Source organism: Thunnus albacares, chromosome 1 (assembly GCF_914725855.1).
Source record: "Thunnus albacares chromosome 1, fThuAlb1.1, whole genome shotgun sequence".
Lineage (NCBI taxonomy): Eukaryota > Metazoa > Chordata > Actinopteri > Scombriformes > Scombridae > Thunnus > Thunnus albacares.
This window is the reverse complement of record NC_058106.1, coordinates 7243684-7267053: the sequence shown is the minus strand read 5'-3', so window position 1 is coordinate 7267053 and position 23370 is coordinate 7243684. Positions and strand designations below refer to the sequence as shown.

The 23370-nt window shown below is 39.7% G+C and overlaps 1 protein-coding gene across 2 annotated transcripts; it reads left to right on the top strand.

The window, feature by feature from the left end:
• The first annotated feature begins 474 nt into the window (after positions 1 to 474).
• Positions 475 to 21050, top strand: LOC122991337 (adhesion G-protein coupled receptor G5-like). Of its 2 annotated transcripts, none has more exons than XM_044364779.1 (15): positions 475 to 927; positions 9586 to 9658; positions 13589 to 13839; positions 14258 to 14444; positions 14703 to 14739; positions 15037 to 15115; positions 16669 to 16791; positions 16911 to 17027; positions 17763 to 17805; positions 17922 to 18028; positions 18180 to 18295; positions 18418 to 18680; positions 18772 to 18871; positions 19093 to 19367; positions 20395 to 21050. In XM_044364779.1, exons 2-15 carry the CDS (start codon positions 9595 to 9597, stop codon positions 20514 to 20516), a joined length of 1884 nt encoding a protein of 627 aa, XP_044220714.1. In that variant the 5' UTR covers positions 475 to 927; positions 9586 to 9594; the 3' UTR covers positions 20517 to 21050. The 2 variants fall into 2 exon arrangements, with proteins under 2 accessions (XP_044220714.1, XP_044220724.1); XM_044364789.1 differs by having other exon boundaries at positions 477 to 927; positions 18421 to 18680.
• The last annotated feature ends 2320 nt before the right edge of the window (positions 21051 to 23370 follow it).

The window sequence follows — 23370 nt, the reverse complement described above, 5'->3', positions numbered from 1 at the left end:
AGTCAATGCTTCTCAGACTTTTTCATGTCAAGGACCCCTAAACTGACACAAATTAGACCACAAACCCCCATTTGATAAGATTTTGTCAAAGGGTCCCCCATCTGATAAGCTTTTGCTTTTGCTTTTAGATGTTTTATTACAGAAAGTGTATGAAGCCCATGACCAAAAAAGTCTCATTCTGTCATTGTATTAATTATGGATGGAATTATAGTGAAAATAAATGATTCCCCTTTTTGTTGGGGACCCCCTGGAACCCGTTCAAGGACGCCTGGGGGTCCCTGGACCCCACTTTGAGAACCACCGCTATAAATTATATTTGTCTGCTATATTAGCTGTAAATAAGCATATTGAAAACTTCACCGAAATGTTTACAGGGTCATCTGTACAAAGATAAACACGGGGAATAAATAAGTCACAGATGTATTGTGAAAGTCCTGACCGGAAACAATGCCTCTATTGTCGTTGGTGCTTCAGATCCATACACTGTGTTCAGATCACATCTCGCGCACCCGCCGAAGTCCGTACCCGAGCAGAGGCGTCATCGGTCAGCGCTGCGAGTTGGCAGGGGTCTTGTTCTCAGGACTTTCCATTTTTAAAATATCCTCCAACAGTCTCAAGTGTTTTTAAAACGCCAGAAACGACCTGAAAAACAACAAGTGAATAAGTCTTAAGTTTTTTTTTTTTTTTATCCTCCTTGTAGTCAACCTGAATCGGTTTATGTGATTTACTGAATTTGAGCGTCCATCCCTGGTTGTCACCGCGGTGTGTATTTAACGCTGCCTGGGCTACTTTTTCATTTCTTGCGGGGTCCAGTTTGTGTGCGACAGTGGAAGACGATTTGTTTGGAGGCTTTGAGCATCAGAAAGGCTGGTAGTCTACAGCAGGAGACAAAAAAAACCTCGACTACTCACAGGAAAACTACTTAAGGTAAGCCAAGACCCCCAAGAAGAAAAAGACTTTATCGCTAACGTTAGCTTTGAGATACAAGCTAGGCTATATAGTACCCCAAATTAATTTGAGCTCGTTTGATAGTCATTAGCACCTCCGCTGGTGACCTTTTTGCACTTTAAAAAATTCTCATAGTATTCATGCTAAACTATAATGTCGTTCATATCGTGTCTTTTGAAAATATTCTTATGACAAATTTTATTTGTAACGTATCCTTAATGTATGTGAACCTGAGGCTGCCTTTGTGTGTGATTAAAATTAGCATTTTTTTCCCAGGTATGGATTTAATAAAATTAAAATTGCAAGGTTCACTCCCTCATTTTTTGCAGTGAAATCCCCCTTTAGTCATATATTCAGATATGTATCAGATATATCAGATATTTTTTTAGGCAATAATGTTTTTAAAAATGTTTGTTTATGTGTGTGTTTGTGTTTGGGGGTGGGGTCATGAAGGCATCCTTATTATTATCCTTATTATTGTTTACAGTAACAGGGTTGTGCCAAGGCTTGATGTTTGCGTTCATGTTGGTGTTGAAAGGCGGGTTTCAAAGGGTGCAAACGGTGCTCTACTTTGTTTGTCACACATATATCTGTGTGGTTTCCTGGCATTGCCTTGATGCACAATCAAAAGACTGCACTCAATGAAAAAAAAAAGTGTGAAAAACCCAAAACCTTTGGGCATTGTCTTATTTCAAACATTTCATAAACCACCACTTGCAGATCAGCGAAGCACTTGGTGAAAGTGAAGAAATGACAACATGAAGAAAGATTTTTTTTTTTTGTTTAAACCCCTCTGTCCTGTGAAATGCAAATATTGCAGTGGATGTGTGACTCATTGCAGAAACACCCTCTCTTTTGTGCTGACTTCATTTTTCATAATGAGGAAAAGAAAGCCCCTGATGGCAAGCTGAACCTTGTGACCCGCACCTAAGGCCACGCTGTGGGTGATTTAAGCGTAATAATATGCTGGCTTTTGTCTGTGCATATGTCTGTTCGTGTGTGTGTGTGTGTGTGTGTTGTTTTATTGATTTATTCATAGCCCCGAAGGAAATATCTGCAGCATTCCACCTGCTCCTCCAATTTCCTCACTGAGAACATCAAGATACAGATAAAGGAACACATAAACACTCAAGCAAATGCGCGCACTGCATCACTACGCTGCTATCGCAAAGAATGCGAGGTCCACACACAAATGTAGCCTAGGGAGCATTCCACATCAGCCATATTCTGTCTAGCCTTTGACTTCAACTTGAAACATTCCCATGCAGAGACTTTAATGCTCATTCCTGCTTGGACACAGTTCTGTCGGGTTTTATTTTAGTGTTTGTTGCATGCTGGTGAAAGGAAGAAAGTCCACATTATTGTAAATACTTTCAATTAGAAGCTTCCTCTGTAGCCGCTCAGTATATGACTGTAACCTGCAGTTTTCCAACACAAGCCCTGAACTGCTATACTTCATGCTGTAAATCAACATGTTGACCACAGCATGCCAGCTGCTTATTGTATTGTGACTCAAGAAAACAAACACAAATCTTATCTTGTAACCGTGTTGGCAGCAGTTCAGAACATTGGAGCACAGTGTAACCTTCTCTCAGAGGCTCCTTTTGCAAGAAGATTCAAGAGGTTTTATTTGTCACATATGCATACAAGTACATATAGTGAGATGTTGTTGTGTCAGACTCCCAGACAGTGTAAAATGCAAGTGCAAAAAATTATAAAAGCTAAGCTAATATTTACAAAATCTATACCTATATCTATGAATGGAGCCAACAATAAAAAATACTATTGATAAAGAGACAAAACATACAAAGTTAGCAAAATATACAAAATATTAAATATGGTTATATAGTAAACAGTGCAGATAAGGTGGAACTAGCATTTGAATGACAGTAGTGCAGAGTATAGTATAATATACATAGGTGAAAGTGCTGGGGAGTTGATTGTTCATTGTTCATGGCTCTGATAGTCAGTCTTATTCAGTCCCTCACCTTGTGATTTGTGGCTGTGTAGGCGTTTGTCTGATCGCAGCCACACAAACAGTCCACTGCTGGGGTAGTGAGGGTCCTCTACTGTCCTCCTAGCTCTGCTTACGCACCTCCTGTTGTGTAGGCTCTGCAGGGAGGGCAGTGCGGTTACTGCGGTGCGCTCAGCTAATCGCACAGTCCTGACAAATGAAAAAGACAAATATGGTCAAAGTGTTATTTCAGAAAAAAAAGTGAGAAGAGACTGTTTCCTGAAAGTGGTCGTGAAACAGGTGTGTCGTTTTACTACCTTACATGGTGAATTTGTTTTACTCCTACTCCAAAGACACAGACGATAAACCCGGTTTATCAAATTGTGGGCATCATGAATCTTCTGCTGCAATAAATTTACTCATATGACAATTTAGAAATATCATTTTTCAAAGTGGCCTGTAACCTCTGTGCCTCGCCTGTCATTTTGTCCCAGTGTTGCACAGAGAGTGAGAGCTGTTTGTATGTGTGCATGTCTTTTAACCATTGGCTTAAACAGCCTCAGAACCGGCCAATGATCTTTGACCCTCATTTACGCTAGCTGTCACTTCAGCTCTAAGCCATGACAACAAAGAGCAGCTTTTGTTCCCTGAATTACTCTTCCATGCACATTCTCTGCGCCTTCACTCTGCTGCTTGCAGGAGGGCGAAGGAAGACTAAAAGGACAAAACATCCACATTACACATTTGATCTAAATGTGTGTGTAAGGCAATGATGAAAACTTTTCTTTTTCTTTATTGTTAACTGTACCTGAAATGTGCTTTGCAAGCCACGACTTATTGCAGGAGAAAACTGAGACCCGAAAAATCACAATATATCATTCAGGTGAGCAGTCAGCAGACATTAAATAAGCAATTGCAACCATCCAAGAAGAATTGACATTCAAGTGCTATAATCACTGAGAAGTGCAGGAAGTGGTATATTTAAGGGGCTTTACAGTACTGACAGCTTTTCCTGTATGATGATATCAAGATCTGAGGTGCAGCTGTTACATAAAAGCCAAATCACCTTTTTGATAGAAATCACTTCCCATCTGACCTTTATCTTTTCTGACCCACAATCCTCTGCACAGCGAAAGATAGGCTACATCATACTGATTGAGCCGCTGAGAGAGCACAGACAGATGATGCATTCAAGCACAAACCATTTTGTCAACAATATTCAAATTTTGCACTACAGCCTACGATGGATGTATGAGCAAATGGGTCAAAGTTCAAGGCACAGTGTTATGACAAAGTAGTATGTCCCAATTGTATGCATACTGTATGCATACTGCATGTTAGTACGTACTAAAAGCAGCATATGAGTCTACAGTACACCTCTTATAGCGGTTTTGTCAGACTGTTCTTACAGTGGTGCTTTGAGCTAAACGCTAAAATCAGCTAACATCCTCACAGTGACATTGCTAACGAGTTATGTTTGGCAGGTATAATGTTTACCATGTTCACCATCTTATTAGCATGCTAATATTTGCACTAAACATTATCCCTAAACATGAAGTACAGCTTAGTTTTGCAGGTATGTGGTCATAAACCAAACAAAACTATTGGACAAATTAAAAATGTAACCCATTAATGGCACAAGATGAAAACTCTAGTGATTACAATTCATCCTGTTGGGAATTTGAACCAAATTTCATGACAATCCATCCAATATTTGTCAAGATATTTCCCTCTGAAGCGCAATTGTAAAGCAGATGAAAAGTCACCAAAGTCAGTTGGATACATCATCTGGGTACCATGGTTATCTGTACCAAATTGCATGACAATTAATCCATTAGTGAAATATTTCACTAAAACACAATATGTCAACCTCATGGTGGGGCTATAGGAAAATTCAGTGGGTCACCAATGTCAATAGGCTTCATTCTAGGAAGTTTGTGAATGTCTGTACCAAATGACAATCCATCCAGTAGTTATTGGGATCTTTCTGTCTGGACCAAAGTGGTGGACTGATGGACTGACATTGCCATCCCTAGACCCATACCGCTTGTGAGCCACCATAAATCTTTAATTGTCTCAGACATAACTGAGTTGATTCACTGCTCTACTTTCAGTCTGATACCCACTCTCTCTGTCACTATTTTCTGCTGTCTGTATCACACCTTGTTTAGACTGCCATGTCACTGTACGTGTGGTCAAACAAGACTTGTGAAGATGATTAATAGAGGCAAGCTTGTCTGAGTGTGACGGTGTGAGTCATACCCCTATGTAATGCAGAGATGGGAAGATACATGGGAATTTTTTATTTGAAAACACTAAGTGACAGACTAAGAGGTCAGGAGGTTACGGGGCCTTATCTCGTTCACACATGTGTGGGTAACTGGAGGATTTGCATGCCTTCACACATAAACACATGTCGGGGCCCAATATCATCCCTTATTAGTGTGTAGGAGTGACAGGTGCACTGAAGCAACAAGTTTCAGAATGAGTAGGTCGGGCTCTGAAAAATGAGAAATGCTATGCGAGCAGCATTCCAGTGTGCGTCTTGTACATGACACACACACACACACACACACACACACACACACACACACACACACATACACACACACACACACACACACACACACAGCAATTTATGCCAGTCTTTGGTCCGTGCTTCTCACGCGCTTGCACACACACGTAAGAGCTGGGAAGTGAAAGAAAAGAGGAAATTCTTTGGCTGAATTGATGCCTGGGCGCCGTGCTGGGACAATAGAGAGGGTGTGGGGGTAGAGAGAGGGTTAGCTTACATGTCATGCCAATTCAGCAAGTTGAAATCTAGTGTGAGAGAGGGAAAACGTAGTGTTTGAGCTGAGAAACAGCAAATAATGGTTCTGTCATCAAGCCACACACAAAAGTAATGTATTTTTCCTGCAGTAAATACACTTCTTTGAAAGAGTAAGATTACAGACGTTCATATTGGGGACACACTTGTACACACACAGAAGGGTTTTGTGTTGAGGAAGATAGTAGGGGACATTTTTGCCTTCTCTTGAGAACTGAGAGCTCCACTGTGTGTTCACACTTTTCACACTTCTGTGGGTGGGGTGACACTGGTTTACTGTTTCCTTCAGTGGAACTGGAAGCCCTCTTCATCAATACACTATCTATAGTCAGATAGACGTATTGAGGCAAAACTGGTTGAGGCTGACGTGAGTCACACATTAATGCTGTGTTCACCACCAGTGTGATGCTGAATGACTGTTGTAGAGTCATATGTCATTATTCCTCCCCAAAAAATGACCGTGCTATCCTGGTTTGGTCTAAATTTCGCCAAAGATGGACATTGTTTCAATTATGTGTAGCTGTCAAACCAAACCAGAACAGTTTTACATAATTTCTGACTATTTTGTGAAAACATTTTACATTTATTGTCTTTATCATAACATCCTCTCTTGGTAGAGATTGAGACATTCAAGACTTGAAGTAATCTGTTTAAAAAAACTAATGACAAGAAGATAAGGTAAGAATCTTACCAAGGTAATGTTTTATGAAGAGTGGCTTTTATTGCATTACAGATGATGTTGAAATGTTACGAATTTGTAACATTTCAAATTCACATTTCCTTGTCCTGGTATTTATATCATTGGAGTAGCCAAAAACAGATATTCCCACCTGGTCATTTGATCTATTTGTCTATTTTATCAATAGACAAAGAAATGGTTTGCTCAGTTGTCATGGAGATGTCATCTCCATGACAACAGAGCCAACTCCCATCTGCTGATGAATACCATGAGGTACGTTTGAAGGTCTCTGAAAAGCTAGTAAGTGGACCTTCAGTTTTTGTAACTCAGGGTTAAAGAACGACCTTTTCACTCTCACGTTTCTCAATTGAATTTCCAAAACCTTCCTCTGCCTGATAAGTAGGTTTGTGCTTTTGAAACCACACCAGGTTTCTGCATAACATGATGTAGTAGACCACCACCGCATTTGTATCCACAGTTATCACCACAGGACCACTTGACTGTGTGCTCTTCAAGCCAGTCGGGTCTGACCCCATTCTGGGCTGTAACCTCTGTTGTAATAAAATAAGCTTATTTAGCTTTTGTTTATGTTTACAATGGATTCCTTTAAATAGTCTCAGGAGCTCCACAGTAAAAGTGCTGTAGCTGTAAATACTTAATGCCTACCATACACTAGAAGACTTTGAAAAGACTAAAGTTTGACACCCTCTCACTGAGTTTTTAGTCACAGATTAACAAAGGAGCAGAAACTGAAGCCGCTTTTGCCCACAGCTGCCTTTTTTACAGTAAGGGTTAAGGTTAGGCATGTTTTGGATATTGTTAAGGTTAATCTCCAGGAAATGAATGTAAGTCAATGTAATATCCTCTGCAGTGTTGGAAACATGACTGTGTGTACGTGCATGCGGGTGTGTTTAACATTAGTTCCTCTTCATAAACCACTGTGAAGTCACACCTTAGCTTTCCCTAATCTTCTAATGCCGCTCTAGTCATCTAAAGGAGAAGTACCAAAACCACAATGCAACCAAATGATGTTATGTCACAGAGTTACAGAGGCTGCATATCCTCATGTGCATCCTCAAGTCAAAGTTATTAGTATTTATATATTGTCCTTTTTTCAGTAGAATAGTATATTATGTACAGCAAGTCATTCTGACATACAGATTACTCACCTTCCCCAGAATATATCTTTTATTTCTGAGCTGTTTGTCCATCTTTAACACAGTCTCACACTGTGTGTTATGCTGGTTGATTTTACCCCAAATAAGTTGTAAATAGGTATGGAAATGATAAAACTAAGAATATGCAATATTGCATTTGAAGAACTGAAATGCACAAGTGGTTAGAAAAGTGAAACAGCTCCAAAGTTAGTCACAACTGGTTAACCTAACCTGACAACGCCAAATAGAGGAAGAACGGAGAATTGTGCGGCTGCTGAGCATCCCTAATATAATATTCATAACATGCTTTCATTAGTGTATAATCAGCTGATACTAAGAGTCGTCGTGTTTTCATTGCCTTAGAATGAGCCCTTTATATCTACATAGGGAGCGGGTCCTCCTCCATGGAGCCTGCCATGTTGCACCGCCATGTTTCTACAGTAGCCCAGAACAGGCAAACTGAGCGCTGGCTCTAGAGAGCTTCGCTGCCACTGTTGGTTTTCCTGCATTCTTGGAAGGGGATGGTGAGGGGAGGTGTATTCATTTGGTTGTAATCTGTAACCTCACCGCTAGATGCCACTAAATCTTACACACTGGTCCTTTTAATTAAACACTCCGGTGAAATCCAGTGAAAATGGCATTGTTGCAATGTTAAATCAGTAAATGATGCACAAGCTACTACCATCTGTTAAAGTGGTGAAGTATTATAAAGCACAAAATTCATTGTAGTTTGTGTGTGTGTGTGTGTTTGTTTAATTGTCTGCGTATGTGTGTGGCTTCTTGGTTGTTCAAGGCTTAGGTCTGTCTCGAGTATTAGGTGTGTGTCTCTTACTTATATATAGGCTACTGACCCCACAGACTGTGCAGTTTTTGCTGTCTGTGGTTCAGCCGGTTCCTGTCTGACTTGTGACGACAACCACGACTGTTCCATTTCCCCTCCAAAACCTAGGCTACATCTCCTTACACAACTTTTCGTTGTCACACATACTGTACATCAGGGCTGCTCGATTATGGCAAAAATCTTTATCACAATTATTTCGGTCAACACTGAGATTATTTAACACGATTACTCATTGACTTTGGAAACATCATGCATTTATTGAACTTTTTAACAGTGGATTTCCTCGAACTTTCAATATAATTCAGCTGAAAAACAAATAAAAACTAAATGAAAAAAATGAGAAATAAATTATATATATATGTAAATATATATATATAAAAGTAAATAATATAAAATAACAAATTAGACCAAAATAATTGAGATCATGTTATTGTAGTAAATGATCATTCATCATAGAACTTTGAGAAGCAATAATTTTGACAGGAATCATTGACTTGTGTTATCATGTAGTGTATAACCAGGTTACAGTGGGTTCTCTCACACGTGTGTGAGACGTGACGTGTGTGGTTAATTGACGAATGTCTGTCTGATAACGTTCACTTGGTTCTCAGTCTAATATGTTGCAAGTGGAAGTTTTTTAAGGGAACTTAGTTACTTAACGTCTGCGGTTAATATAGAAACAGTCAATATCAACTATGTTACTCTTTTCTTTGAAACTTGGCATGATGAAAAAAATGAACTGTTGGTGTGTGTGTGCAAGTTAAAGTGTAAGACTTGATAACAGCACAGAAAGGTCACTGTGTATATTGAGCCTGAACCCATTTGTATTCATGGATATGAGTATAGATAACAGTGCAGGAAAATATTATTTATAAAACTTTTTATGATGTCAAACCTGTGTTGCCTTTAGATAGGGACTTTTTGTTTCATACAGGATGTATGTCTGCACATAGAAAGAATGTAAGGGATATGCCTGTGTTTTATTGGAATTTGCCTTTGGATACATAATTATAACTTATTTGTACAGGCAGCACATGCACACCATGCTTTTTCATTTAATCCTCCAGTGGAGTTTCTCATGTGCTTACTGACTGCTCTCCCTGCCTATATGCAGAAATAAACCATGTATTTGTTCCTTTTTTACAGCTGCATTTCATTCCCTGTGCTTACCTCTTGCAGTTGTCACCAATGGAGCTCCGACTGACCAATACTCTGAGGGCTGGCTTCATCTTAATCATCCTCCACTCCACATGTAAGATGAAAAAGAGACTTTATCATCTTAAGCAGCTGTTTGATCCTCATATTCAGCGTCAAAACTGTGCTGCTACACACTGCAGCTCCAGCCTGATGCATACGTCTGTATGTCTTTTGGTTGGACCACAGAGGACATTTGAGCATGTGACAGTGGAACATGGAAACTTTCAGTTTTGCTTACATTGTTCAGATGAGAAAATAAACAACAGTGTCAACCAGAGTAAGATTAGTTTTCCTGTAGTACACTCAGTCAACAGGAAACCAAAGCGGCCCTGAGACAAAGAGTAAAATGAATACTTAATAAAAAAATAAAAATGATTGCAAAGATAAACTAAGTGTAAAGCTTCAAATAATAACTTAAATTCATACTTCAAATAACAAAATCAAACAAACAAGAGCCGCCTGCTATATTTAGCTGCAAAGGTAACCAGCTGGCAGGCTGACAGGTTGTGTGTTGTGCACTTAGGCTGCAGGGTTGGGGGCCACAGAGAGAAAGTTGAACCACAATCAACTTTTGGAGAAACGCAACCTGTAACGCTGCACAACGCCGACCTTTTGACAAAAACTTTACTAGGAAGAGGGGAGGACATTTCTCTTTGTTTGATTATGTTAAAAGTAAAGCTTTGCTGACGGCTGCCCGACTCATTTCAAAAAGACAAGAGAGAGAGAGAGAGAAGCAGTGGTCGAGCAAGCCAGAGAGTGCACAAGGAAAACGAGCTGTGGTGGAGAGAAAGCCGGTGAGCGAGAGGAATAAAACATTATTTTCTGAATGGATTCTGAATCGACAGAGATAGAACTGTGATTCTTATGTGAATCGCTTTTTTTTTTTAGCGCACCCCTAGTATCGCCCTTCATAAACTTGTAAAAAAAAACCACATGAAGTTACTTGTTCACACATGTACATGCACACATCTTTAAGTCACAAGTGCAAATTTTGTGGGTTTTTAGTCACTCATGTTGCACTGCAGTCTTGGTGCTAAGGATGACCGCGTCTGTCATGCTGTCTGCAACTATGCGGTTTCCAGAAAGGTTTACGAAAGCTCGCCTACACAAACCTCTCTAAAATCACCCTTTTATTTAAGTTTTGCTCGTCTGTTTCACCTTTATTCTATATTCTTCCAGCTGATGCGATGACACTGAAAAATACTATTTTATTCTGATAACGTTAAGATGAATCAGTGATTCTTACCAGCATGTCTTATTAAGACCAGTTAGTAGACTATACTGAAGGCATTTCCTTTATTCTGGTCACTCTCTTTTGGTGGCAGGTATCTGTTTCTTCTCCATCTAATAGACCTTTTCCATTTTGACTTGTCAAACCAGTAAAAGCACAGTTGGAATTAATAACATTAATGAGGGCTGCATTCCACGTAGATGAGCCAGTCCCAGCGCTCACCCACTGACACGGCTTACTGGGACACTTATTAGAATGGAGCCATTGTTAGTGTTATTATTTACACCTGTGCACTTTTTGCTTCAACAAATCTGTTGTGAAAAGGGTCTGTTGGAGCGATGATGCGTACTGTCAAGCCACAGTTACACACAGGACATCCACCACTTAACTTTTTTTGCAACTAGCAGACTGTTACAAAATAACCACAGAAACTTCTGTGCTTATCAAACATATCTGTTATGGTTGATTATCCTATTTCAGTTTTTAGCACAAATCCACAGCTGTGTTGAATACTGACACATTGAAAACAGTTCACACAGTCCCATGGAACATTTCATTCTACTTAAGAGTCATCAGCCGCTCTTATCGATCTATGTGAGCTGCTGTAGTCATATATGAAACTCTTCATGCCCCAGAAAACACTAAGTTTCTGAAGAGCTCTCACCATTATTTCCAAACTGCCAGTGCATAACAGGAAATACCCTTTGTCTAAAAGGGATGAAAGTAGCGAATGTTATTGGCCATGATTGTCACGGCCTCTAACACGGCCACCCGTAATGTATGATAATGTATTCTTTCTGATCCCGCCCCGTATTCAAGTACGCCACAGACAAGCCCAGCCATAAAAATACCAGAAGTCAGCTGGCACGCCACTGTTCTCTGTTAAATTCTCTGTTACAAATTCATCCCAAACTTTTTATCCTATGCTTTCATTAGATAGACAGACAAAGTACTTTATTAATCCCAAAGGGAAATTAAAATGTTACAGCAGCCACTTGACATTAATCAAAATACAAAAACAGTGAGGTAGATAAAGAAACAAATACAATTTAAAGAATAAATAGAATAGAGACTAGAGATATAACCATAACTATAATATACTATTTGCTGAGTATACACTGTTCAGTGATGTTATGCTATAATACACTGTACATTAGTGCAAGTCAGGTGGAATTGCTTCGGTAGTAATGTGCATGATTGTCCATGGATGTTAGAATTAAGTGTACACTATTGCAGTGCCCGTTCTAAACATGTGTGTTCAGAACAGGACGATTTTTCAATACCTAGAGAGAGTTGTGCCCGTCCCCTAAATGCCTCTCAGGCAGACTATTGGTAGATGCTACAATTTACCTAAACACCTCAGATGAAGGCTATCAGTAGATGATACAATTTACCAATGTTCCCTAAATGCCTCATACACAGGCTATCAGTAGACGCTATAATTTACCAATGTTCCCTTAACACTTCACATGCAGAATATCTGGAGTCGACAATTTTGTGTTGAGTTGAAGTTGATCGGATGAACTGTAGTGTCCGTTCAAAACGTGCCCGAGACATCCTGCACTATGCCTCCAACGTACATACAAAGTTCTCAAGTGTGAGGACCGAGAATAGAGTTTAATCTCTAAACTTGTTGTTTACGCCTGGGACACACTGGATGTGTGAACCTCAGCAGTGGGTGTGCGTTGCTGAACCGCTGCATCTCTCATGCTTGCAGCGTCCACACAGGAAGCGCATCTGCTGTGGCGCTTCTGCCACTGGCAGCCTTATCTTTCTCGTTCCCCGGTCTATTTCTGCTGAGAACCGCGCGCGTCACATGGAGAAAATAGTCGAGACCTCGAATCTCAAGATGAAGCGACGCAGCAGGCTGTGTGGCTGCTCTTACCTGTTAACACGGGCGCTGAAATGAACAGCAAGAGGTTCCGCGACGCACGCGCGCTGCTCACACATCCAGTGTGTCCCAGGCGTTAGAGAGTTAAACTGGTAGTTGGTAGTTCTTATCACTACGGATGTAATCTCTGACCACAGTGTGGGTTCAAATGACAGTGTGATGGATAATGTCTTCACTGTCAGAGTGGTCCCCTCTCTGGACACTGAGGGTGTCACTGTACAGCTGGCAGGAATAACATCCTGTAGCGGTTTTTGTTACCTCCTGATCCTCATAATTATATCTGTGATTTTATTTGATAGTAATTCTCATCTCACTGTAAATCACTTTGGTCAACATTTGTTGTTTTAAAATGTGTTCTATAATTAAATGGACTTAACCTCTATTTGCACCGTACATACATGGTACGTACCAGTGACTCATGGAAATAGTTCACAGTAAGTTCACTCTCAGTTTCACACATAGTAGGTTTTTTTTTCTGAGTCTTTTTGTAAACTCACTGTTGATATGTGCGGACTTTCTCATGCAGATCTTTTTCACAGGTTTACAAAGGATGATCAACCACAGGCTTGTTTCTTTCTTAACATAATTTCACAAGCCCAAAATCTTTTTGACCATTATTTGCGTCAATAAGAATGTTTCTACACATGAAAAATGTGTGTCAGGATGGTGTTACTTTTTTTTTTTATTTTTTAGAGTGTGAGCTCATCTGTGTGTCTGTGGGTTTGTGTGTAAAACACCATTGTGTCAAAATTGAATTCACATATCTTATTAGGACTGAATATGTATTTTCAGTCATTTTTCAAATACAAAACCAAACATCAAGCTACTGTTTGTCAACCTCTTTTTGTCTCTTCATCCACCAGTTTCAAGTGAAAATGACGGGGACTTTTGTGGCACCTGGCGACATGGCGGTGGTTCCCTGAGCCTGAACATCAACCTGTCTACGGGCTGTAAACATATCTTAATATCAGCCAATGAGAGCTCTCTGTCCATCAGTGGACAGATCACGGCTCAGTGTGCACGGTCCGAGGTGATTGAGTATGGACTTAATTCAAGGGAGAAAAGTCACTTCTGTCTGTACTGGGAGCCATTGCTGGACCAGATGAAATTGCAGGTAACAAAAGGCGCAAGGAGGCAAGATGAGGATTTGTTGTGGAGTATGTTTGCATGCAGCAACTTCTCACCTTCAGAAGCTAATGTAACCCAGATTTATCACCCGTGAGTGATCAGGCACACTGTATCTCTTCATGATCATCTGGCTCCATAACATCAAAGACAAATACATTTTTCTAAACCTGCTCAATGTGGGAGGATAGCAAGAAGTCATCCTCCCACAATATAGATATTGTGAAAACAAAAGTAACTGCTGTTGGCAGATGCATTATCAAGATAATACCAAGTGAAAAGCAGCAAATGATAAAACAAACAGTGAATGTGTACAGTTTGCACTGTATATTCTACAGTAGCTTAATTCCTTGTTGAAGAGCATAATGCAGCTTGTTGTTGTTTGTCTTTTCTTATTTGTTGTACAGGTTGAAGGAGAGACCTTTATTCTATGCGAGCCCGCTGGCGTGCCAGACTCCTGTTGCTCTGAGCTGACTTATGGCCCCAAGTCACCAGAAGCAACCTACGGCATTGTCAATGGAATGATCAAAAGTGATTTAGTCACCGATAAAACGATGACAGCCTACGTGTTCAATGGAAGCCGCAATAGCTGCAGTAAGGAAGGATTAATGTTATCTATCTCACCTGTATATGGAATAAGTTTTATTCTTTATAAGTAAAGTGAAGATTTTCTGTGTTATTGATGACTTCAAAAAGTCAGTTTCTCCACATTAATTGTTAAAATTCCCCTTCGTCCAGTCAAATGTATGCAAGGATGGATGGATTTGTTCAACTCAAAATCCAAAGATGATCCAAATGATTTTGATTGTGTTTGACATGTCAAAACTATGCTTTCTTTCTTGTTTTTTGCAGAAACATCGTGTCCTAATACGAGCCAGGAAAACAACATGTAATTTCCTCTCTCTTTAATCTCAAATATGCCATGACGTTAACTGTCGTAGTAGCATGACAGGGTGTTTTAGTCAACATCCTTCCTCATATGACTTTGTCTTAATTACTGAGGCCAATGTCTAGAAGCTTTGTGTAATCAAGCCTCAGTGAAAAAAAACGAACTTTGACTACAAACAGGATACTAAACTTGATACTGTGTTAGGGTTAAAAAATAAATTGTTGTTTTATAATAGCCATCTCAAACTGCAGTTTATCATGTCAAATCATGGTGGTGTGTGTTAATGTGTGTGTCTAGGTTGAAGAATACCCCCTGTGCTCGCAGCGCTGAGGTGGAGATGAAGGAGGATTTCAGAGGCTACAACATCACTTCGCCTGTAAGACAAACACACAAAAAGAGGAGTTGACTCATTATCACATTCAGAAGGATACCAGGACTTAATGAAAAGACCAAAACCAGCTGTACATTAGTCCATCTCTCAATACTTTTCATCTTCCCTGAGCTGTAAGATGTGGTCAGCCTCCAGCTCACTGGTTTCTACTGAAGATGTAAATCTTTAAAAACAGATGACAAATACATACTTTCACTTTTTAAATGACTAAACAATTTCCTAAAACAGCTGGGCACTGTAGCTTTTAGCAAACATTACTACCAAAGTAAATAGCGTATTTGTTGGGAACTATTTTTGATGCACTACTTTGGATACACAGTTAGTAGGATGAATTCATTTTTGGTATTTGTCTAGAGTAAGAAAAATACAGAAGAAGGCCAGCCTTACCAGTAAATATGATGTGGTTTACACAGACTACCTCAGCATGACTGTCACCCCACTGGTTCCTTCTTGTGTCTTAGCAGCATATTCAAAAAATAAAGCACATTTCCTCTTATACGTAAACTGAAAGTGAAATGAATCACTGTAGCAAAATAATCTTAACTCAAATGGCCACTTATAAGCTTTTTGTAGGTTTCAACTGCATCACATGGTCCTCTTCAAAAATATTTAAGCTGCACAGCAGTCCTACTGGTACCATGAAGAGTCTTTCATCATGCATCTGACACAGCAGTTCTCTCAGAGTGCATTATTGTTAGTAGTAGTAGTAGTAGTAGTAGTAGCGTTGCTTATCTCTCAGTAGTGACTTTATAATTTAGTGATATTTCTAGAGCTGGTTCTGTGTATGAAAAGTATAAAATAATTCCTCTTTAGTGGCAGCAATGGGTAGAATGAGAGTTTTCCTGTTTTGTTTTGTTCCTGTGTCAGATGAACAATTAAAATATAGCTTAATATATTCTCTTAATTCACATGCAAAGTGCTTAATAAATCCAGAAAATAACTCACAGCCTGTGTATCTGTCCTCTAGTTGCGCTTAGGAAGCATTACAATGGCTACAGAGGACCTACACTCACCTCCCCTCTATAACATTGCTCTACTTGGTAGACTGCCACACATCTGTGACTGTGTGTGTCCATTTTTTAATCATAGGCTTACTTTATAGGAGGTTTTTAACCCAGTGAATGAGTAACTCTCTCAACAGCTTCATTCAAGTCTAGCACGGTGATTTACTGGAGATGAGGAAATAGATGAGAGGCTAGCCACATGAAAGAGACAGATAACAGCATTTCACTGGCAAGTAGAGGATGGATGTGGAAAGCTGACATTTTTCCTCCAAATGATCTTAAAATAGATCCGTTTGTGTAAGTACCCGGCCATAGGTAGCAATCTACAGGCAGATCTACTCATTACAAATGTGTACACTATGAGGTTGTGATGCACACTCTCACAAGCAGAGCAGCAGGGTGGAACAAGTCGTGTCATTGATTTCTCTCACAATTTTAATGTGAAAACATTTGAATTTACTGGCAATGTTACTACATCTATTAAACTGAATACTTTTCATGTATTCTCTTCACTCTATATATTCTGTTTTCTAGGTCATGAAAGATGCTCCTCCAGAGTCCGTTACCTCTGTCCATCTGCCCCCTACTCTAAAAGAAGCTGCAAAGAACAATAAGAAAGTAGTCTGCACCTTCTTCAAAAACAACTCCCTGTTCCAGGTGAGCCTCTGTTTGCTCTCTGTCAACACACACAACACAGAAGAGACACTTGTCTTCCTGTATGTGAATATGTAGACTTGTACGAGTGGGAAGGTAAAGATGTGAGTTGTGTGTTTCAGGAGGGTCACAAGGAGGGCATCATTCTCAATGATGTGGTAGGAATCACCGTGGAGAACGAGGTCATCAGAGATCTGCCTGAGCCAATCAAGATCAGTTTCCACCATGATGTCATTCCTGTAAGTCCGCTTGCTTTTGCGAATGAGAGTTTATATCATCTAAATCTATACTTTCAGATTTTTACTGTTTAAAATGTGGTGCAAAAAGTCTCCCATTCAAAATTCAAGCGTTTGATGCTACAAACAGTGAATGTAATTGTCTTTGTTAACTAATTAAGGGAAAATTGGTGGTTTTGCTCACTGTTTAACGGTGGCTACAGGTGCTTTTTATGAATTGATCACACAGACAGCATGGAAAGCCCTTTACTGTGAGTGGAGTTGGATATTTTTTCCTGAAATGCTGCCAAAATTAAACCCTTGCTGTAACAAACACAACTCTAACAAATGTCTGCGCTGTACATGTCCGTTAACACCGCTCAAATGTTGGTTTGCTGCAAACACAGTTGAAAAAAAAAAAAAAAGGAAAATAGATGCTCCTTTCCTGTTCCATGACGTCTGTTTCAAGCTGCCTAAACAACACAGAGAGCACACAAAAACCACTTGAGGTTTTTTCTTTTCTTACTTCACATCTTGTGAAAACAGATGGTGTTGTTTATACGCTTAAGACAATCAAGACGCTTTCGCACATAAACCCACCATTTAATATGCTACCTGACATGTCGGGTTTTTTTTGAGCTGTGCGGTGTTTACTACAAAGTACCTGACCTTTTCTTGATATGACTGTAAATGTTGTAGCATCTGTCTTCATGTGAAATAATAATAATAGCTTACATCTCTTTTTCTGTGTCATTTCAGAAAACACATTCAAGGAAATGTGTCTCATGGGACACCAAGAAAGGTTGGAACCCCCTTGTTAACAAAAAAAACCCCCCACAAAATTTCTCACATAACATATATTGGTTTCTCTCTTGATCCCATAGATGATAACGAAGTATGTTTCAATTCTTTGTGTAGATCCGATGAAGGTGAATTGGTTGGTTGACGGGTGTGAGACACAGGGGAAAGGACCAAAACACACCGAGTGCCACTGTGACCACATGACTTACTTCTCTGTCCTGGTGGTGAGATATACAGCCGATACACTGATACTTTTTTATACAAGAAGAAGAAGAAGAAACACACCAAAAAATACATATGAAGAGAAGCATGAACAGCGTATTTAGATGTTCAAAGGCCCTGTTTCTCTTCTCATTGTTCTGTGTACCATGACAGCAACTGGAGGCTCGACCAGTGCGCCACCTCCTGGCACTGACCGCCATTACATCTCTGGGTTGCCCCGTGTCAGTGATCAGCTGTATCGCTCTCATCATCTTCCTCTTCAGGAAGAGGTAACACTACTTTTTCAGAGCTTATGCAGCGTATCAGAAAATCAAACGATCTTTAAGAATGATGCGACAAACCCATTTCCACTCCCCCCTTCTTTCACTCCCTGTCTCTCTCCCGCCTCTAGCAGGCGATCTAATGAGCAGTCCATACCCATCCACTTGGGCTTAGCTGTTTCCCTCACCCTCCTCAATCTGCTCTTCTTCTTCACCGGGATCCTGGCCAACGCGGGAGGGCAGGGTGTGTGCGTCTGGGTGGGGGCCGCCCTTCACTACGCCCTGCTCAGCTCTTTCGTCTGGATGGGCATAGAGGTTTTCCACACCTTCTGGTTGGTCTGCATGGTTTTCAACCCCTCCCCGAAGCCGTACATCTGGAACCTGGTCGGCTACAGTGAGTGTGTTAAGTAACATTTCTTAGTTCAAGGTACATTAAGATAAACATGATAGTAATGTGTGTATAACCTTTAAAATGTATTTTCCAGTTCTCCCTGCTGTTCCTATCATCATCCTGGCTGCAGTGGGTGACGTCTATGGCGTGAGAGAGGTGGTGCCAAGCGATGACGTATCCAATCCTTATCTGATGTAAGCAAGATTATTATTACAATGATACTCGGAATAGAGAAACATACGCAGTAATGCCTGGATAATGTACAAATAAAAGCCAGTATCATAAATCACAGTCACATGTTTTGTTTTGACAGTAGAGGAGTGATGTCATGACAGTTTCAGAAAAAAATAAGTCATTTGGAAACTATTCTGGGATTGTTTGCTTTTCTTTCTCTAAGGGTATCTTGTGTTTCCAGGTGCTGGATGAAAAACAACAAAAAGGCCTGGCTGGCGCATTATTTCACCAATATGACGGTCCTGGCCATCCTGGTGATCTCGGGCATTGTGATGCTGGTCCTGGTCTACAGGGAGATTCACACCAGGAACGAATGGAAGCAGAACCGTGTCGCATTTCTCAGTATCTGGGGCCTCAGCTGCCTCTTCGGGACAACTTGGGGTCTCACCTTCCTGGACTTCACACCTCTCTCTGATTGCATTCTCTTCCTCTCCTGCATCCTCAATTCATTTCAAGGTAGAAGAATCGCATTTCTTGGCATCATATGCCGCCACCAGACTTGGCATTGTTGTCACACAGGCAAATATAGTGATCCAAAGGAAGACAGAGTTAGAATGAACAATGACAAGCTGCATAGTTTTACAGTATTTTTTTTACCACTGTCACAGAAGGCTTAACTATATATAGTCAGGTTTTGGGCAGAGTTATTTTCATTGTTTTCCAAGAGATTGCTGACTGTATTGGGAGCCAGTGGTCCATTGTATCAGTGTGAGAATGAGACAATGGCCATGGTTAATCAAGGCTTTCTATTACTGGTGCCTATCAGAAGAAAAGCTGTTTCCTCTGACATGCAGCACACTTGTTGTTGATTCATGTCCAAAAACTCAACTTATTAACCCTGTTTTTGCTGCACGTTGGTAGTTCAGAAATAGTATTCTCTATACCAACTTGCTAACATGTGACAGTTAATAACACAAGTGCTTAGACCCACATCTGGAGTATGCATGGCCCTATATTCACAGTTGTTCCATGACACATTATGTTATGAGTTAGCTTCATGCAAACAGTACACACAATTTTAATTTAATTTTACCAGATACTACTCTTAAGTTCTCTCCTATTGTTAACCAATTAAATTACATGATATCACTGAAAAGATTAAAAGATTTAAATACATTTCATAGGAAAAGAAAAAATCCTTTTTCCCCCTGAAACACACACTTTGTAACCAAGTGGAAAAAACAAAACAAAACATTGAAAAATTGAAAAACTACATAACTTAAGCAAGTCCAAGTTCATAAATGTAATACAAGACAGAGAATATCAGACGTCTGCAAGGCAGCATTCACAAACAACAGAAGCAAAATCACCCTCCAAACACTGTGTACATGCTCTAGTGAGTATGTGCATTTCCTTTATTGATTGAGTTAAACTAAAATCAGTGTAACTGAAAGACTCACAGTCACTGTGCTGTAGATTGATTCTGAAAAGCTGAAGTAGGAAGAGAAAATAAATGAATCTTGGTTCTGATCTGTCCCCCCAGGCTTCCTCCTGATGCTGCGCTTCTACATGCTGGACTGGATGCGGAAACAGGCTGGCAGCTCTGGCCTTGGCAGTACCAGCACCGGATCCACCAGACATCATATGCTACAGGAGAAGAGCTAGATGGATTAAAAGGATGTGGCACGTGTCACACAGGTAGACTCAAAGTCAGCAGTTAAAGTTTGTCATGTACCAGCATTAACATCAACCATCAGTTAGTTACCTCTTGGTGCCGTTTGACAAGCGACTTGATTACTTGATTCCACTCTGGGTCAGTGGAGAGGAAATAACACAAACCATCACTCAGGACTCATAATACAAGCCTGGAGCTTGTATATGTGTATATGTAAAATACCTAGACTGGGTCTAGTTAAAGAAGGGAAAGAGATTAGGGATTAAAGATATAAAAAATATAAATCTTCATTTCCAGACAAAAAAACATGGGGAAATTTAATAATTGCAGCTTATTGCACTGTGATTGCTTTTGTATCAGCTGTAAAGAAAAAAATATATATTATTATCGAATTGCTGTCATTTCTTGAACCGTAGATAAGCTTTTTAATTTTGTACTTTGTTTTGTAGCTATTTTTAAAGGACCAGTCTGTAAGATTTATTGGCATCTAGCAGAACTGACTTGGCAGAAATGGAATATAATATTCATAAGTATGATTTAATTAGTATATATTTCCATGAAAATAAGAATTGTTGTATTTTTGTTACCTTAGAATGAGCTCTTTATATCTATATAGAGTGCAGGTCCTCTTCCACAGAGGCCGCTATGTTGCACCGCCATGTTTCTACAGTAGCCCAGAACAGACAAACCAAACACTGGCTCTAGAGAGGGACTTTCACGTTTTTCCAAGCCACCGTAGGTTCTCCCACAGGCTTGGATGGGGAGGGGGAGGGAGGGGAGTTGTATTCATTTTGTTGCAATCTGCAGCCTCACCGCTAGCTGCCACTAAATCCTACACACTGGTCCTTTAAATCTTTTAAAGTAGCACTTTTGATTTTCAGTCTTTTAAAAATGTACTTATAGAACCTCAGTGAATGGGAAACTATATTGCTTATTGTTTATACAAGCCGCCTCATATAGAAGTCATCTTTTCTATTGTTGTAATATGCATTATAAGACATTTCATATACAGTATGTTTGTATTGTAAAATAATAGCTGAATGTTTTATAAAGGATGAACATTGAGATTGTTCCAGAACTTCAATCAATGTAATACAAATAAAACAATAATTCAAAATGGACCAAAAGGCACTTAAATGAAACCACAGTTTAAACTATATTAGGTTAGCAGAATGTGGTCTGATTAAAGTATAAATTTCAAATTCCTGCCTACGTAATGTAATTAATAAAGCATTACTATCGTCTCCAGCTGAACCCTCAAGTGAACTTTTAGATACTGTGATGTTTGCACTTTTTTGTTTTCTATTGTGAACTTTTGTAATTTGTCTGGAATTATTTGAGTTTTTTGTGGATATATATAGAGAGAATTAATAAAAAAATCTTTTTGTTTAGAAGGAACAAGTGGTTGTTTGTCTAAATGTGTGTGTGTGTGTGTGTGTGTATGACAGTGCAAAGTAAGCACATTCGAGGCTTGCTGTTTTCCTGTTCAGTCGTCCCTCCTTCTTATCTGTGCCTGTGTTTCCTCCCTCAGGGTTTGACATTTGTTGTTCTCTTCTCTAACATGCTGCTTGTTTGCCGTCGAAATTGTCAATGTCTCTGCTACAGCTCACGGTTTCTTTTCCCTCGACATCATGATAATCAGTACTATCTTGGAAGAAGCTGACTTAACGGTCACAAGAAAAACTTTAAAGCGGCCTATTTTTACTCTCTTACAAGACTTTTATCTACACTGCCACCCAAAGCAGAAGCATGTCAGGTCACAGTGTGATAAAAGATGGCCCCAAACCAGGAGTGTTCTCAAGGCATCACCTTCCCCAATGTGGCCTGAAAAGCAATTGTAGATTTATAATAAGCATTACAGTACAATTACTGTTATTCATGATTGGTGTTGATACTGTAGGTTCTTACTGCTGTGGTGTCAGTGTGTCTGCAGGCGGCACTCTTCTCTGTGTGTGTCTGTCACTGGGCAGCTTCTCTAAGATGGTAATTGTAATATTTGTTGTTATTGGTAACATGTCAGCTAACCTGGAATCCTGAATCCTTGCTCTGAAACTAAAATAAAATTGAAATAAAAATAAAAAGAGGAACAGTAAAATGACGTTTTATATTAAAATAATATATTTAACACTTAATATAACTAATACTTGCTGTGTTTTCTCCTCTTCCAGCATTTCTTTACCCATTATCTAGTAAAATGTATTCTATGAACGGCTCCTGTAATTCACGCCAGCACAGTATTGAGTTTGTGTTTCCCTCTGCAAAACCATAGTTTGCCCGCATCTGTGTTTGTGTGTGTGTGTGTGTGTGTTGCACCATCCCTGACACTTCACTAACATGCTAATGGCACATACTGTTCAAAGGCCCATCCCCTCTGCCCCATGCTCCTAGCAGGACAGCTCTAATTACACGCCTGTTCTTCACACACTAGCAGCGCCAGTCTTAATGGCAATCTCACAGGACTGTTTATGGTACTATAATATAAGAGAAATGATGAGGAAAGTGGCAAATCAGCTAGTAACAACAATATGATAAAAAAGAAAAAAAATCATAATTAAATGTTGGCTTCCAGAGTGCTTACAAATAGTTGTTTACATATATATTTTCAGGATTGTGACACTTTTTCTATAAAAATCTTAGCCCTATATACATTCCTTAATGAAGCTGTGTTGGAAATCTAATACACAAACACAATGTTTCAGGGCCCCGCATATAAATCATGACAACCAAAATGGGTTTTTCAGTAAGTGAAGAAATGTTCTGATCTGAAAATAATCCCAACACATGCAGCATGTATGTGTCTAGTGTAGTGAAGTCATACGATGCTCCTGCAGCGCAGCAGCGTCA